Genomic DNA, 17,471 nt, shown 5'->3' with positions numbered 1-17,471 from the left:
AACATACATATATACAGTATATATTTTTTCTCTTCTTCTTTCTACATACATTCTTGCTGCTGGAGGCTGTAAATTTCCCCATTGTGGGACAAATAAAGGATATCTTATTTCCACACAAGCATACCTATGCTCGTGCTCGCACGCACATGCACACGCACTAACACATACAAAACATGCACACATTCTCTGAAGACCCTGATATTAAAGAAGACAAAGCAAGGAACAGAGAAACCATATAAAGAAGACATAGCAAGGCACAGAGAAACCATATGAGGGCAAAAAAAAAAACACCCATGAGAATCCAATCCACGCTGAGTGACACCTGCCACGCCTCCCAGCATTGAAGCCCCCCAATAGGAACCAGTGGCACCCCCTCACCCCCAAAAGTAAAGTTCAATAAATAGAAACGGTTGAATCAAAAGAAGTCAAGTCAAGTCAACAGTATTTATAGAGCACTTTCAAACAGCCATCGCTGCATACAAAGTGCTGTACATGGAGCGATTTAACATACACAATAAACAGTAAGACGAATCGTAATAAAGGCGGTAGAAAGCACCAAGCAGTAAAAAAGTACATATAGAAGTTATTCAAAAGCCAATCTAAAAAGATGTGCCTTAAGCCTCCTCTTAAAAACATCAAGTCTCTGCAGACCTGATGTCCTCTGGTAGGCTATTCCATAGCTGGGGACCAGAATGGCTGAATATGGCCTCAGCATATGTTTTGGTCCTCATCTGAGGAATAATTAAAAGGCCAGTGTCAGAGTACAAACAGAAAAACAAATAAAGTTGCCATGAATATCCAAACAAATATCCATGTTCTTGTCTAACACCCCCCCCCACACACACACACTATTTAAACCATATATATATATATATATATATATATATATATATATATATATATATATATATATATATATATATATATATATATATATATATATATAGTGTGTGTGTGTCTTTGAAAAACGTTCCTTATACGTCACAGACAAGAAAGTGTTGTTGCGTGAGGACACTGTCAGTGCTTGTACTCAATACAGCCTTCACCGCACAGAAACAAGCGTCGACGCTTCACTTGCGACGTACGTTCTCCGACCTTGAGCACGTCCCAAGGTAATGCTGTTTATATGCTGTTCAAAAATAATACTTTTGGTGTCAAAAAACGTTGATAGTGTAGGACGGTTTGCTGTGGCGATGTTAGCCTTTGCTAGAAATGAGCATGTGTTATCCAGGTTCAGCTCGTAAAGTAGCACGTGCGCTCCTAATATGGCCGAGTGGACGATACTCAAAATGTCGCCGAGAAATGTGGTTGCCACAGAAGCAAAGAAAACACAAAATCGCTCCGACTTTCACTTCCTGTTGCTTGGAGCAGCAGCCATCTTGCAATTGCCGTCTCATTCGTGGGCGGGCTGATGGCAAATACAGTCGTGTTTTATCACAATTTGAGTTTGAGACATGGTAAATACAGTAATAAATCAAAAACATTTGAAGTAAATATTCATTGGATGAATGAAATCAAGATTATACGACCGGCATGGTTCGGAAAATACTACCCGATAAGACAAACGACTACTAATGCATGCTGCTTTTAAAACTCGGCCCACTACACGGTGGCAGATTAACTTTATGCAATTATTGTTATGAGTTAAGTTGTCATCATAGAATCGTATCCATAGAACGAAAAAAATACAAAGTTAATTTCATTTGGCGGATATTCCTTAAAAAAAGAAGATACTGAGAGTATGATTGGTCAGTCTTGTGAATGGCAGCAATTACTGACCAATGGGATTACGTCTCTATCGAAATGACGTTTTTTCCCCATACTGGCTCTTGAAAAACCAACCACGAGTCGTCGTCGTCGTGTGGGAGAATCCATTTTATAAAGAGCCCTGAGACTTTGTGATTAGAAAGCGAATCGGCGTGGTTTGCTTTACATTTTTGTCATTTTCCACCGAGTTGACAAGTAAGTACTTTTTTGAAAGCATTCGTTTAACTGTTTATGTGGTTGAGCTAAAATACTCTTGTTGCTTGGTCCGCGATGCGGCTTGTGCGGCCCGAATCGTTACGTAACTGATAATATATGAATTGAACATTGTTTTATTGTCGTAAAACAGATGTCCTAATGTTTTCGACGGGGGTAGTAATTTTGCTGCGTGAAAAGGTGGCAGTTGATTTGACCGTTAAATTGAAGGATCACCGTGCCGGTCAAAATGGTGTGAAATGCGTTTGCATTAGCTAATCGCTACATGTGTGCCGTATGCCAAATTGTGTGGCCCAGTCGACGTAACTTAACAATTTTATTTGCCTTGTGCGTCAAGGTGTATTTTTACAACATGGCTGAAATTGAGCAGCAGTACATGGAGACCTCCGAAAACGGCCACGAAGTCGATGACTTTAATGGAGCTGGCCAGGCCGGAGAGAACGCCTGCGGGGCAGGAGATGAGCCCGATGTCGACGACAATTCCCAGAACGGCGGAACGGAAGGTGGTCAAATAGACGCAAGTAAAGGCGAAGAGGATGCAGGGTGACTATTAACATTTTATTTTAAATTCATTTATTTCACGCTGCATTTTAGCGGCACTTGGTGCCTTGCAATGTTTCTTTGTTCAGTCAGCCTTTGTTGGCGCCATGTGCCGTGCTTGTGGGGGATGGGCGTTCGTTTTCGCGAGCTTAATCCGTAATGAAGTGTATTTGCAGTCGCCAACGGGCTTCAACACGATTATCTCATTTAAATAAAAAGAAAAACAATTTAAACCAAATACCCATTACACTCGTGTACATTGATATTCCGGAACACTGTCTGTTTACATCCCTCACCAAGCCACAAATACGGGGAAGGTAGCCCAAGGGACCCCGACTGCATCAAATGACCCCATTTATCTCTTGCATTCAGGAAAATGTTTGTTGGTGGTCTGAGCTGGGACACAACAAAAAAAGATCTAAAAGATTACTTCTCCAAGTTTGGTGAAGTGTCAGACTGTACCATCAAAATTGACCAACAGACGGGTCGGTCACGAGGATTTGGTTTCATCCTTTTCAAAGATTCAGCCAGTGTAGACAAGGTGAGTGGAGGTGGTCATGGTGAAGCTCGATTGTTTTGCACACTTGACGCATCTAAAATGCTTTTCATTTTTTTAAAGGTTCTCGAACAGAAGGAACACAGGCTAGACGGGCGACAGATTGATCCCAAGAAGGCTATGGCCATGAAAAAAGACCCAGTCAAGAAAATCTTTGTTGGGGGGCTCAACCCGGACACTGCGAAGGAGGTCATTGAGGACTACTTTAAAACATATGGAGAGGTATGAGGCTAAATTGGTGCTCCCACATGAATAGTTAGCTGTAGAATTTTGTCACTTATTTTTGCCTTTGTCTAGATTGAGACAATTGAGCTTCCCCAAGATCCAAAGAGTGAGAAGAGGAGGGGTTTTGTCTTCATCACCTATCAAGATGAGGCTCATGTCAAAAAAGTAATGGAGAAAAAGTACCACACTGTTGGTGGGAGCAAGGTGAGCTTATTATCATTTTCTTTCAGGGGCAAGAGTTCTGCCTCCGATTTAATAATGTTTGTTGTGTTGCAGTGTGAAATTAAAATCGCCCAACCCAAAGAGGTTTATCAGCAGCAGCAGTATGGTGCTCGTGGATATGGCGGTGCGCGTGGCAGGGGCCGTGGAGGTAAATTTTCATTTGGGAATGAATCTTTTCCAGGGCTCTGCTTGTATGTCAAAGAGTTGAAACCATTTGGGACATATTACTCTTCTAGGCCAGGGCCAGAACTGGAATCAAGGTGGTTACAACAACTACTGGAACCAAGGTGGTTACAACCAGAACTATGGAGGCTACGGACAGCAAAACTATGGAGGCTATGGCGGATATGGCGGCTATGACTACACTGCTGGTTATTACGGCTATGGGGGTGGCTACGATTACAGTAAGCGATAAGCAACCCCCGAGGGAAAACGTAAATGGGAGAAGCGTATATTCTTCGTCCTCCTTGTTGTACAGAACTCAGTCCCTTTTTCTCTTGTCCTCCAGACCAGGGCAATACAAGCTATGGGAAAACTCCAAGACGTGGCCACCCGAGTAGCTACAAGCCATACTGATCACACGTAGTGCAGGTATGCATTTTTGCATCATCCATGGTAGTATGAGAATATAGCTCTTCTTACCATCGGTGCCTTATTGATTCCCCCGCACCCAAAGACCTCCATCTATTCAAATTCCATTCCAACATTATGGTGGGGGTTAGTGTACTTTGATGGGATCTGGATCCATTCCACCTGTCATCTTAAGATGCATCCCTACAAACACTACTTGATCGATAAGGGTTGAGCTGGTGGTGGTTGAGGATAGGAAGTTTCACCTTTGAGTAATTGCTTCCGGTTCTGTTTACCCCCGAAAGTCTTTGTTCACTCACTGACTCGTTGAACTCATTCACGCACTTGTCTGTCTTTGTGTAACTGCTTGTCACATTTGGTTTATTCTCAGTAACGTTAAGCAACATTTTTTTCTCTTAAGGTCTAACGTAAATAAGAAAAGAGATCCATGGTCTGACCACAGCGAACATGGGCTCTGGCTTTTCCTTTGGAGTTGGCAGAAATTTGGACTCATGCTCCATTTGTACAGATCAAGTGAGGAATTGGGGAAGCAAATGTCACTTTTCCACTTTTTATTTTATATTGTTTTGTGTCCATTTACATTTCCAGTAATGGAAGTGTTATTTTTACTGTACTTTTTGGTACCTTTTTGAATCTAATGTTATTGTATGGTTGTATTTTTACATGTCTACTGGATTTACAAACAGGAGCAAGAGCTTTTAAAGCTCGCAAATAAAACAGTTTAGCTTTTTTTCCAGTGTTCCTAGATCATTAGTTATGTACTCACGTGCTGACTGTTGGAATGCAAGTTGCATGGCTTTAGATATGGGGGTGAGACAAATTTAAGGGATTGAAACCAATCAATGGATTCATTTGTAAGCGTGTTAAATGATTTTTGTAGATGGCCTAGTAGATAGACAACCGGCATATGTTGTTTTTTGTTTTTTTGTTTGTTTGTTTTTTGTTTGCTTTTATGTAGATTCTTCCCCAATCGTGTCTGCAATTTTAAGTGGCTTTACTAGTGTAATACAACTCAACGCAAGCCTGTTAAATGTAAGAGGGCACCCCCTCTCCCTCACTGGATACTCATTCCTCTAGTGTCTTGGGCAAATTGGTAGAAATAAACTTTTGGTTTATATTACAAATGGATCTATTTGTTATTATTTGTAAAGTTAATGTTAAATGTTTGTACTGTTAAATGGCTTGCTTGATATAGCTGGAGTAATCATCGCGACGGATGCCTCATTGGGAAGCTGCGGGAGAGTGCTTCACCACCTGCAGTATTAATATTCAACCGACTAGCTGTCGAACTGCGGTACTTGAACGAATGTTAGTGTGAGTGTAATCTGGTAAGTGCTAATCTTTAACATGTATTTAGTGAACGTATTATAACATTATTACAAACTATTAAAAGGAGAACCACCTGTTCACTTTATTGGAAAATAACTGCAGAGGCTACATATCAAGTATGGATGGACTAATGGATTGAATCTGTTGATTTCAGTCTTGCAAAATGGTGCATAGTCCCTCGAGGACCAAAATGATTGTTTATTTTCGAGTACCATATTGTTATCACACTTAGTTGCCTCTGATTTGACATTTCCAAATACAGGGCGGCCCATAAGTTTTCATACATTGTTTATGTACCTATAATACCTGGGGAATCTGAAATTAAAAAAAATATACATTTTCCATATGTGACCCTCGTAAGGAAGAGCGGTTTGGGAAATGTCTGGATGGATGGTTTGTGTACCTAAGGCATCTGAAATGTAAAAAAATATATATACATCTTATATTTTCCTATTGTATGGAAACTTATTGTCCACCCTCAAGACCATAAGACAATGGCGATGTGTGAAATGATTGCGTTTGCTCTTTATGTCAGATGATGGTTCATCACTACCTCTGAATTTAATGAATGAATGTGACAGTCTGACAATGTATGATCAAATTAAAACATTTTCTACAGGATCAACAAACCTAGATGTCTTCCTTTTCCAGCTTCATGTTGGCCTCTATGTCTAAGGAATGACAAAGTAGAAATTGTGTTGAGGGTATTGTTAAGTGCATTTGACCATTAGGGTTACTGGTATGAACCTGTCAGGATCCGATCAATGCAGTGCACCACCAGCTCAGCATCCTCCATATTAAAGCACATGGGTGGTTTAAACTTCAAGACACTTTCCCAGGGTCCATCTGTACTGACACAGATTCGATCCTCCATTTTGAGCCTGAATGAGAGAATATAATTAGTCAAGGAAGAATATTGACCACCCCTGTTTTGTCATTTAAAAAAATTGGAACAATGAAGGTACATTTGTTGAGAAATGTGTAAACATAAATGGGACATAAGGGCTGACAAGGCTGTTTCCGTATGGTTTCCTTAAATTCTTCTTGAAAAGTGAATTGCATCAATGGCTTTGGCATTGGACATCTAAAATATGTTTATATGCAATCCATGTTTTCTGTCAGGCACATGGTACTTCAGTGGCACCAAGTACTAAAGTGAACAAGAAATGAAAAAGATGTTTTGACTTTGGGCTTGATCCCTGCCAGTTAGGAATTACCACACTGAGCAACTCGCGTGAGTGGTTTATAAGGTGCCCCAACAATTTTCCCCCCAATTCAAGTTTCAGCAATGTCGATGCAGATGTGGTTTTGGTGCGATGTATTTTGCCGTTAGACCTTTTCACGACCTGTGCTGCTGTTTTGGTGGCTGGTGTCCTCAGTTCTCTGTCTTCTACTAGCTCAACTCCTACAAAAAGTCCGGCGCCCCTGTAAAATGGCAATTTTGGTTTTGCGGTACTGATGGCGTTTTGTAAAAAAAAACCCATTTTTTTTTTAAATAACAGGTTTTCAGAAAAATCATGACCACATTAGCTAAGCATAAATGTGGATTGGCTTACATGATGTTCACGATTCTCCAGAAAATGAATAATGTTTTTGGCTGATTTTCCAACAGAACCAAATTGTGCTATTACCTAACGTCTCCAATAATTTCATGTCGACTTTTCAGCCTGGTGAACAAATCTTTCAGGTGTGCGCCGACCCTTTTGGCGTTCCCTTTCAGGTCCTCTTTCTCGATTACATCAAGGACAGCCAGACCAATTGCACAAGACACTGGGTTCCCGCCAAACTGGAAGAAATTGACAATTATGTTTTTGCTTGATAAGGAAATCCACAAAAGTATGCGAAGAATTGTCCATGTCATTGAGTCCAAGTGCATTAATTTGTATGTCTAAAATTCTGATATAAATGCTAAAACAAAAATTGCAATTACCGTATTGAAGTACTCCACTCCATTGGCAGTGAAAGCGCTGGCTATCTCCACTGTTGTTACTACGCACGCAATGGGATGTCCGTTGCCCATTGGCTTGCCCATGGTTACAATGTCGGGGCAAAAATCTGCTCCTTGCATCTGAAAAGCCCAAAAGTGACTTCCAACGCGCCCAAAGCCAGTCTGCACCTCATCTGCCACAAACACCCCGCCTGCTGAGCGCACATACCTGTGGAGAACAAAGCAAAGTGTACATCCTTGTACTGATGCTATCAGCAAAACAACACTTACTCTGCCACTTTAGCGGAGTATCCCTCTGGCAGAATGATTTGTCCTCCCACGCTTGGCATTGATTCGGCAAAGAAGGCAGATATCTGTGGCAAATGGGAATTGTTGCTTGTTGTGGGATTGATGCATACCTGTGGTAACTCGTTTTCTTACGTCACCTTGCGACCTTTCCTGTGCACCACCTCTATTAAGTCCTTGACTGTATCTGCATAAGATAGACCAGGATTTGGCTCATCCTCTTTGTAGATGCCTCTGTAGGTGTCTGGTAAGGGTGCCTGACACAATGAAACACACTACAGTATTAAATGACACAAAAACATGTTTTAGCCGTTTGTACAACTACAGTATATATTTACATACCACATGAACCCATTCTTTTTGTCCATTCAGTTTCCGGAACTTGTATGGACTGATGTCGATGAGGGACATCAAATGACCGTGGTATGCGCTAAAAGCATGACACTTCATGACACTCATGAATCACAGTGAGGAAATGAATGTGATCTGTTGTAGGGGGAATCCTCACTGGTCAAGCACGATGACGTCCTCGTGTTGAGTGTACTGCTGAGCCAAGCGTAGAGCAAGATCGTTGGCCTCGGAGCTGTTGGAAGAAGCACTGTTAGGTACCGACAGAAAAACACTACTTCAAAGTTGATATTGAGATTTCAGGTCAAATGTCAGAATGAACCCCAAAAATTAAACTGCACATGCACTTGTTTAATGTTTTATTACCTTTTGCACAGCTTGCTCTAACAAGGAACTGAATGTCAAAAATCAACAGGAATTTCATCCATGCACCATTAAATGCAATTGTTCAATTACAGTTGGCATTCAAGCAGTCCTCTTAATCATGCTGTTCACATTTTGATATCATGAGCCCAAGATGACTCTCAAAAATGTGAGCTGGTCTGAGCGTTGTGTCACGAGCAGGTTGCAACAGACTAGAAGAGACCGAATTAGACATCCATGAGGAGGGGGCAACCAGTTGTGAATTTGCCATCCAGGCTCGTAATTAGAGTACAGCAAGATGTACAAAAAGTTCGCCCATTAAATGTGCAATGCTTTTTTGGGGGTTATCCTGAAAGCTGAATATCTCTTGCTTTTTGTGTTACGCACCCAGAGTTGACAAAGTAGAAGACGGACAGTCTCTCGGGCAAGGTGGCAGCCAGGCGGTCTGCATACAAGACCAAATTGTCGTGCAGGAATCTCGTGTTGGTGTTTAGAAGTTCCATTTGATCCGTTGCAGCCTTTGTAACACTGGGGTGGCAATGGCCCACTACAGTACAAAACCGTGTATTATAATCATCGTTGCCACCGGATGGCACTAGTGTGCCGTGCATTGCACGGCATAAAATATTTTACCATGATGAACATTGCTGATGCAGTCCAAATAGCGCTTGTCGTTCTCATCAAAAATATACTGCCCCCTTGCTCTTACAATTTTGACAGGATCGTCTGAATAAAAAAGTCTGCAAGACTGCCTGCATCAAAAAATTACAACAATTATCAAAGGAAGCGCGAGAAAATAAACTGGTATAGAGTTTACAGAACTGTATAGGTCAGCAGTTACGTTACATGTTTTTTAAGAGTACTTACCCGATCAATTGTCTCCTCATTGTCAGTGTTTCCTCTTTTCTGAGTAGTTCTGAAGCCATATCTTCCTTATGTTAGAGTTGTATGTAGTGTAATAACTGGAGGTCTGGTTTAGAAAAGTCGAAAGGTTCTTAAAATCAACTGGACGTTTAGTGGTTGCGTAATAATTCTTCGCAACCAATCGAGATGTTTGTATGGAAACCTGACACGTATCAGGATTGGATTAGGTTGTTTGTTGCAGTTATGGAAAACTGACACGTATCAGGATTGGATTAAGTTTGTTGCAGGGATACGTATGAAATATAACTCCATTCTGTTACAGCGTTACGACATTTCCGCCTTAGTTTGCGACTGTTGTGCTTTATGGGTTAGTCTGTCGTACAAATTACTATTCGTACACTGTACATGTCGATTGTGTGGCTGCAAATAAAATGCAATTATATTATTATAATCCCGTTAATTTACAGTAGAAATTGTACTTGCAGTGTTCTCTAACGGCGGCATTGGAAGCAGAGTACCCCCTCCCTTTCCTGTAATAGTATCGTCCAGAGGCTATATAAATACCCCGCCGAGAACGCCTCATCCGGAGCAATGTGTGCGGCTTCGGTTGCTAAGGAACCGTAGAGCGAAGGTAAAACATCAGGACATTTGTAGCACGCTAGCTTGCAAATAAACTGCGTAAAGCTAGCTGGCGCGATCATCTCTGCTCGGCCATTCTTATTCCGCACGTCATGTTGTCTCAAGAGTAACAGTCGCAATTGTGTACGATGTCAAGCGAAAAGTCAACATAAAATGGACCGAACAGGACAATTTATAACCTCAGTAGTTGTGACGTGTTATCCTACTAGCTGGCTACCAGAGGCGACGGCTAAATTGTGTTGCACGAGCTCATCGTGTTGCTGAGCTAACGTTGCTCAATTCACGCCGCGTCTCGAATTAAAATAAAAAGCCAATAAGTATAGTTTTGACAATGACTATTATTTGCATTGTAGCTGACGCTTAGGATGTATTGAATGAATGTTTAATGTCCATTGAGACCCAAAAATGGATGCAGAAAACTCACGCAAAACACTAAAGTTGGATCAATTGTGGACTCTTTTGTGTTGTCATTCGCTTTATTCATTCCATTAATTGTGGATTCATGATGTATCGTGTTCTAAGAAGCACCTCAAGTTATGGGACATACTAGTTTGAATAGTTGTGGTGCGAATTAAGTGTCTGCTCATATGTGTGAGGTTCTGCGTATTTAGGTCCTGGGGGGAAAGCTTTGCCTTTTCTGACATGTAGCACCACGTTCACCCTCAGGAGGATGGTCCTCCAGGCCTCATCTGACTGCCAACACCAGTCAGACCATATTCTACCAGTTGCATGTAGTCAACACTCTTAACCTCAATTTGGAACATAATGTGTGCTTTCTAGAGCAAATACAAATTAAATCACTTTTGGTGCCATATTAGCTGCTGTAGAGACCATAAGTTATCATATTGTCATGTTACGTTTTTGTCCCAGGTATTTTGGGGGTTGAAATGTAGCAATTGGATCAGCCAAGGCAATAATTTATTTTTTGAGTTGACGTTTGCAGATTTGGGTATTAGTTGATTTGATATGTTAATACACAGAACTTGTTTGTAATTTTTTGTGTGGAACAAAAGAAATGCAAAATACCTAGATACATCCAAGTAGTTTGCATTTGCTTTGGTATTTTAAATGCTGGGTTACTTTGTCATCATTCCTTTGTACTTCTTGTAAAGATTCTGTGGCATGCTTCCAACTCCTATCCCCATTCATTTTCCTCACACTTCCCCCATTCTCTCCTTTTTTATTCTCGCCCTCCCCCGTTGGTTTTCTCCACAAGCCACATCTGCTGTTATCTGTTCAAGCGGCCCAACTAACTTTTGAGTCCTACATTTTCATCCACAAGCTTTCCACTTGGGACTTGCTCTGCGTGTTCTTTGCTGTGACAGGATATTTTTGTGTAATACGGAATTGCAATGCTCACTTACTAAGTGACCATGATGGAATGTGAAGTGTTCCTTTGTTCTGGTTCTCCTCGTGTCCATGGGTGCGCTCTGCTTTTGTGAACGTGAACTTCGGCTTCTGGCTTTCACGAGTGCATTAGACACTTAGTGCAGATTCATAAGATCAGACACTCACTCTTTGTGCATTTTTCTTTATCGAAGAGAATGTTTTATAGAGCTTTTCACACTATCAAGACCAGAACATTCTAGAATATTCAATATGTTCAACTGCTGGTAAATTAACGTTACCCCAAGCTTGAAATGGTTTAGACTCTACTGTAATGATCTTTCTCGTCTACCTTCAGGTGAAACGAAGATGGTATTAATGCATCCAACCAAATGAGGTCTGGAGGCCACAAGGAAAATATCATGCCAGGTGTCTGACAAAACTGCTCTGCATGTCTGTTCCTGGATCAGCGCAACCATTATGGTGACACTTATCACAGAGCAGCTCCGAAAGCAAAGTCTGGAAGAACCTTATCACAAGGCTTTCAATGTGAGTTGAGTCGAGTCAATGTGCTGTGTAATTTGTATCGGTTAGCTTCATGGTGGTTCCGTTTAGTCCAGTTTGGTAAAGTAACATTAAATTACCATTATATTGTATATTGTCCACAATTATTTACATGTATAAGAATGTCTACGCATAATGTAGTATGTTTAGGATTTTAGACTAAATGCCATCAAACTACAGAGTATTTCACAGAGTGTACAAGATACTGCTGCATTTGATGGTTTTTGTTTCATTTACGATGCACTCCTCTTGCTGGGAATTTTGCTAACTGCAATATTTTATCTTTTAATACTTGCTGCTTCCGGTTCCTTAGTTACCACTCTGACTCCAACTATGGAAGCGTTTTTATTGGAATAATAAATAAAAACACTTATTTCTTGAAAATGGCAAACTGAAACTTCCACACTTTTAGTAGCTAGTTGTTGGGATGACTCATGGCACTAGACCCGGGGTCACAAACCTTGAAATTGATAGTTATGTACCTCTTCTGTGATGATTAATGCAGTGGGCGACCACTTTGAAACATACTTGTAAAATAAAACACATTTGCTCAAATTACATTTCATTGTTATTATTAATAATTATTGTTGAGAGTGTATCCTGCCTCTTGCCCAATGGCACCTGGGATAGGTTCCGGCTCACCCACAACCCAAATGAGGATAACCAGTATAGAGATTGGGTGGAAAATGGATGAATATTCATGTAGATGTGATGATATCACACAATAATTATCAACAAGGATTTCCTATTAATTTCTACTAGAATTTTTAAATGATCATTTCTAAAACATTCAAATGAAATCACAAAATTCCATCACTGACCTATTTTTAGATCTCTCCCATTGGCTGCTCCTGTGGTTCTCGGGGACCCACAGGCACCATGTTAACCCTGCGTTAGGCTTGATGCTGTCCAGTGATTGGCTAACGGAAAATTTCCTACCATTTGCAACAATTCTTTCAAGTGAAAAGAAAATCTTGATTGGGTGAGGAGAAAAACGAAGAGCTTTTATTAATGTATTGTGCATTACAAGTGGAGGGAGATTCAAAGCTGCGTTTAGTGCTCTAGGGACGGGCATAGTAATTGGTTCATATTTTGTTCTTAATTCATCGTGTCTTGTTGTAATTAGAGCAAAATGGCACCACTTGACTGCATCTATTTGAAGTTGCGCTACATCCACACTATGTCAGCTCCCTCCATTACTCTGCTAAATATGACATTGACATCAAAATAGGAGTTCAGTATGTTTCCTAGAGATGCTAGTCACAAAATGATTTGACCATTTTCCTTCCGTTACAAAACCAAGTAAATACAGTCAAATGCCCACCCTGGGTGTGTGCACATGAGACTCTTATGTTCTTTACATTCTTTGTTAAAATTACAAGACAATTTCATGCGGTCTCTTTGGTATAGTATGATGTCATACTATATAGCAGAAGCAGCTACTACCATTTTGGCGACGCACCCGTGGTGGAAAAACGAGCCTGTATCGATTTGTGGAAACGTAGCTTTACTTGAGTGTTTTTGGCATTTGAATATCCTGTCTCATGTTTTCAGACACTCCCTGCATTAGGCTCCAGCGCCGCGATCTCCTGGAATGCATGCAAATCAACGCAAGGCAAGTTCAGTGAAATAAGTGGTGCATTTGTAAGGTGTGAAAATCCGTGTCAAGTTTTGTCGTGGCATTTCCAGAGAGCAGCTTTGCTGCACAGCCATCATTCAAAGCCAAACCACTTGATGCAACATGTGGACTGGATTCCATTACAGCCAACACTTTTCAGAGATCCCCTCCCCCACCCCCTCCAAAACGGCACTGTCGCTCCCTATCTGTTCCGGAGGACCTGTCTCAGTGCCGCTCCTCGTGGCATCCTTGTGCATCCAAAGTTTGGACCCCAGTAAAACGTGTCAGCCAAAGTGTCGGAACAGCTCATTTAGGCTTACTTGGCAGCTCGATGCCTGTTTGCGGTCCCATGACCTTCTCAGGGTCATCCTCTCGACATTCCTCCTCGAGCCCTACTTTCTTTAGCTTAGCATTATCTGCCGACTCACCGCTGTTGTGGAGCTTTCCATGGGACCCATGTGACTCACCAAAAACAACCTGCTCTTCATCATTTGCCACCCCATCCTCTTGCTCCTCATCCCCGACACCCCTCGTCGGGCACTCTGTGCTGCCGCGCTGCTACTCCCTGTCGCCTCTGCAAGTGCTGACCACGTCAGTGTTGTCCCAGCACCCGCAGCTGTCCCACACTTCTGCTCTGTCCTATGGGCGCTTGGGCATGGAGTGCCCAGCTTCGTCTGCTTCCCCTACTTCAGCCTGCAGCACACCATCCTCCTCTCGACGCGACATGTGCCGCGCACTGCCACGATGCCACTCACAGCCATGCGACATGCGCAAACCTCGCTTGAAGCGCCGCCACGACCCAGATGTGTTACCTGGCCCCAGACCGGGGCTTGACTTCAGTAAGATGACACAGGTTAGTTTTATTCACTATCTACAAGGCGCAATGTACAAGGTTTGCTTTTGAAGTGCTATACACTTATTTACAGGCCAGTCACACAACCTATTGAATTTCTTCATCGAAAAAAAAATTGAATGAATCCATCGCAGGATGAAACTTCAAAACATTCTTCCCCGTGCAGGCAATGGTTTATCATTTTACAATTCTTAACAGACAGAAGTGTACAAAGTTGTATGGTACTGTGAAAGTGTGCCCTTTGACGCTTCATACCTGGAGTGTAGGGCGAAACAGAAAAGCTGTGTTGCTGAAAATGAAGTAGTTTTAATGCTCAATCTTTTTCACATTCTGACAAGGGTAAAAGACTTGTCAAAATGTCATATCTCTTTAATTTATTGTACAATTAACCATATTGTGCTGGGCGGTCAGGATTGTGACATGTACCGGTATACCACTTTACATGCTATTCTACAGCTGTATCCTAATCACATTCCAGTTTTATGATGGTTGTGTTATTTCTCTTTTTTGACATCCCTGATCACCATTGGTGGAACGATTATATATATAAAAAAAAAAAGGTTCAAAAGCATTACATACTTGCAGTCCGCACACATGTTCCAGACCCACCACAATAGATGAAAACCTGTCTATAGAGAGACGAAATAATTAAACACACTTTTTAAACACATTGAAAATGTATTTGAACACAAAAAAATTGAAGCATAAAATAAAAAAACATATGGATGTATTGTGACATCTGTGTCGATATGTGCCTTTTAAGAGGTGCGGTATGGTGGGATGGGGTGGACTAATTTCAAAGCCTTTTCTGCTATTGTGCTCCATAACCTGTGTAGCACAAGTGAAGAGAAACCATCTTTTTGAGAGGAGTAACAATGAACTGAGAAAATAAAATGATTCTGTGCACACTCTCATAATTTGGGATGTTGCTGTGTTCAGAATTAGCCAATCACAATGATGTGCGTGTTTCTGTAAATAGGAGATAGGGCATACATCTGCCACCCAAAGAAATTTCTGCAAACTCAATTCCAAAAACGTGGTGGCATTGTATTAAAGGGGACGGCAACACCAACATTTTCTTGACAAGATTGTGTTCTATGCAGCCCCGCTAGTCTCAACACGGCCTTCTGATGAATATTGCATATGTGGACTATGAGTTAAGAGTAAAATCCAATTGGTCGTTTCGTCAGACCATAACACATTTTCCCACATGTTTGGGAGTTTACAATTGTGTTTTTGCCTCATTTTGAAACATGATAGAATTGTGCTTTGGTGCTGTTTTTCTCCAGCTGGTGAAGCGACATACTATTTTCAAATATAAGTCAGCACAAAAACTGACATTGATTTGGGTCAATCCGTTTCTTTAAATTGTGGGAGGTGTGTGCTGACTTCCACTTACCGGTAATACAAGTTTGAATGTGATTGGTTGATTCTGACCATGGTAAGTAATAGTACCGTAGGTCATATTAGTGTTGGGAATAAGTTGTGAAATGATTTTTCATGGTCTCATTAAAAAAAAAAATCCAAATCCTGGCATTTTCAACAGGCGGGGCTGTAGACTTTTTATATTCATTGTATGGCATTTTATTTTTGCCAGACTATTAGAGAGTACATCTCCCTGATGGCAATTTTGCCTCTTTCTCCAGATTGGCGATGGGGTGGCCCTAGTCTCGGGTTCAGGTGCTTGCGTCGCTCTGATCCATTCCCAAATGGAACAGAACTCTCCTGTGGAGCTCCTGGGTCATGCCTGCATCAGACCACTGAGTGAAAGTGAAGAAGAGGATGAAGATGATACCATAAAAAGAACTGTGACGCCTGAGGCCCATTTGCTCTTTGAACGGGACTGCACAGAACTCGACTTGAACCTCATAGAAGAAAACTGAAAGTGAAGAGGAGGATTAAGATGATACCATTAAAAGAACTGCGACGCCTGATGCCCATTTGATCTTTGAACGGGACAGCAAAAAACTCTAACTTGAACCTCAGAAGAAAACTGATGATCGAGGGAAACTCTGCTTCCTGTGGTCACAGCTTCCTTTACTATGTTAAGCACACTTGTACATGCTCTCCGCCTCAGGCTTATGACAAGAGTCAAGATAGAATCAATTTGCAGTTATAAATAAACCACTTGCGAGCTAGTTACTGTTTCAAAATTAAAAAACAAAACATTATCATCATCAGAGTCATGGGGCCTCCCTTTTCAGTACTCCAAAGTGAAATCAACAATTCTTTGTGTGGCCAGATTACTGATATAGCTTTTTTCCTGGTAAGTCATTTATTTGAAGTAGGGCTGCCGTGTAGATGTGTGTCTTGACATTCTTTTCTGGAGTAGAGTGACTTTAGAGACCAACACATTTGCCAGCTGTACAAATTCTACTCTTTGGAAAATTGACATAAATATAAAATGATCCAGTAGGTTGCACCACAGGCCTGATGAAACGTCCATGGCAGTACAAACAATGTTGCCAAATATTAGGCCCTCATCATCTTATTTTGATTACCGGTACCTTGTAGGTTTAGATCAGTGGTTCTTAACCTTGTTGGAGGTACCAAACCTAACCAGTTCATATGCACATTCACCGAACCCTTCATTAGTGAAACATAAACATATGATTTAAAAAGTGTTCCTTCAGTTTTGCCGGTGCGAGACTAGAGGTGCTCAACTTGGCATAACAAATCATGCAGATAGGACGCTCAGTCCCATCGACATAGGTAGCATGTATTTAAAAAAAATAGATTAAAAAAAATTACACTATGTACTAGCACGACAGTCACATATTGACCGAGTGAACTATAAGACCCACAGCACTGATTGGACAAGCGATGGAATGTAATAATCTGCCGCGGGCATGTCATAACAACATAATTGACATGTTGAGTTGGGTGTGTCTTAACCTCCATGGCAGAGGCTCTGTTGAACCCCTGAGACCGAACCCTTTGGGTTTGATCGAAACCATGTTGAGAACCACTGGTTGAGATAAAACCTGAGTTTAAAAAATTGTTGGAAATGTGTTTACAAGTCATCCTGTTAGTGTTAATATATTTTGTGTGTTTACGAGTGTACACTCACATTGGTCCGAACATTAGGACCAAATGGATCGATGGGTTGCACAACCCATCGATCCATTTTATATTTTTCTCTTCAGAGTCGTGGGTAAATTGAGCCTATCCCAGCTGATGTGAGGCAAAAGGCGGAGGACTGCTTGGACTGATCGTCAGT

General features: G+C 41.3%; 4 protein-coding genes across 8 annotated transcripts in view; 3 read left to right on the top strand and 1 right to left on the bottom strand.

The window, feature by feature from the left end:
• The window catches only part of LOC127611017 (nucleoside diphosphate kinase homolog 5-like), a 54,799-nt gene that overhangs the window by 7,631 nt on the left and 29,697 nt on the right, over positions 1–17,471 (top strand). The gene's annotated exons all lie outside the window — the stretch shown is intronic.
• On the top strand, positions 976–5,238 carry LOC127610709 (heterogeneous nuclear ribonucleoprotein A/B-like). 3 transcript variants are annotated; one of them, XM_052081184.1, is made up of 9 exons: positions 1,798–1,962; positions 2,318–2,523; positions 2,893–3,061; positions 3,140–3,298; positions 3,374–3,505; positions 3,578–3,671; positions 3,760–3,927; positions 4,032–4,114; positions 4,515–5,238. In XM_052081184.1, exons 2-8 carry the CDS (start codon positions 2,333–2,335, stop codon positions 4,097–4,099), a joined length of 981 nt encoding a protein of 326 aa, XP_051937144.1. In that variant the 5' UTR covers positions 1,798–1,962; positions 2,318–2,332; the 3' UTR covers positions 4,100–4,114; positions 4,515–5,238. The 3 variants fall into 3 exon arrangements, with proteins under 3 accessions (XP_051937139.1, XP_051937144.1, XP_051937130.1); XM_052081179.1 differs by lacking the exon at positions 1,798–1,962 and adding an exon at positions 976–1,112 and having other exon boundaries at positions 3,374–3,671; XM_052081170.1 differs by having other exon boundaries at positions 3,374–3,671.
• Positions 5,025–9,490, bottom strand: phykpl (5-phosphohydroxy-L-lysine phospho-lyase). Of its 2 annotated transcripts, XM_052080984.1 has the most exons (12): positions 9,255–9,490; positions 9,021–9,139; positions 8,775–8,934; positions 8,185–8,259; positions 8,019–8,106; positions 7,817–7,933; positions 7,662–7,744; positions 7,374–7,599; positions 7,075–7,229; positions 6,779–6,868; positions 6,191–6,324; positions 5,025–6,114 (listed from the first exon to the last, which is right to left on the bottom strand). In XM_052080984.1, the coding sequence occupies exons 1-12, from the start codon at positions 9,311–9,313 to the stop codon at positions 6,074–6,076; spliced, it is 1,347 nt and encodes a 448-aa protein (XP_051936944.1). In that variant the 5' UTR covers positions 9,314–9,490; the 3' UTR covers positions 5,025–6,073. The 2 variants fall into 2 exon arrangements, with proteins under 2 accessions (XP_051936944.1, XP_051936955.1); XM_052080995.1 differs by lacking the exon at positions 9,021–9,139.
• LOC127610693 (protein FAM53C-like) lies at positions 8,167–16,417 on the top strand. 2 transcript variants are annotated; one of them, XM_052081147.1, is made up of 5 exons: positions 8,167–8,281; positions 11,575–11,765; positions 13,335–13,395; positions 13,470–14,251; positions 15,898–16,417. In XM_052081147.1, exons 2-5 carry the CDS (start codon positions 11,697–11,699, stop codon positions 16,132–16,134), a joined length of 1,149 nt encoding a protein of 382 aa, XP_051937107.1. In that variant the 5' UTR covers positions 8,167–8,281; positions 11,575–11,696; the 3' UTR covers positions 16,135–16,417. The 2 variants fall into 2 exon arrangements, with proteins under 2 accessions (XP_051937107.1, XP_051937098.1); XM_052081138.1 differs by lacking the exon at positions 8,167–8,281 and adding an exon at positions 9,534–9,882.

The sequence above is a fragment of the Hippocampus zosterae genome, chromosome 1 (genome assembly GCF_025434085.1).
Source record: "Hippocampus zosterae strain Florida chromosome 1, ASM2543408v3, whole genome shotgun sequence".
NCBI classification, from domain to species: domain Eukaryota; kingdom Metazoa; phylum Chordata; class Actinopteri; order Syngnathiformes; family Syngnathidae; genus Hippocampus; species Hippocampus zosterae.
This window is presented reverse-complemented; position numbering and strand designations above follow the sequence as displayed.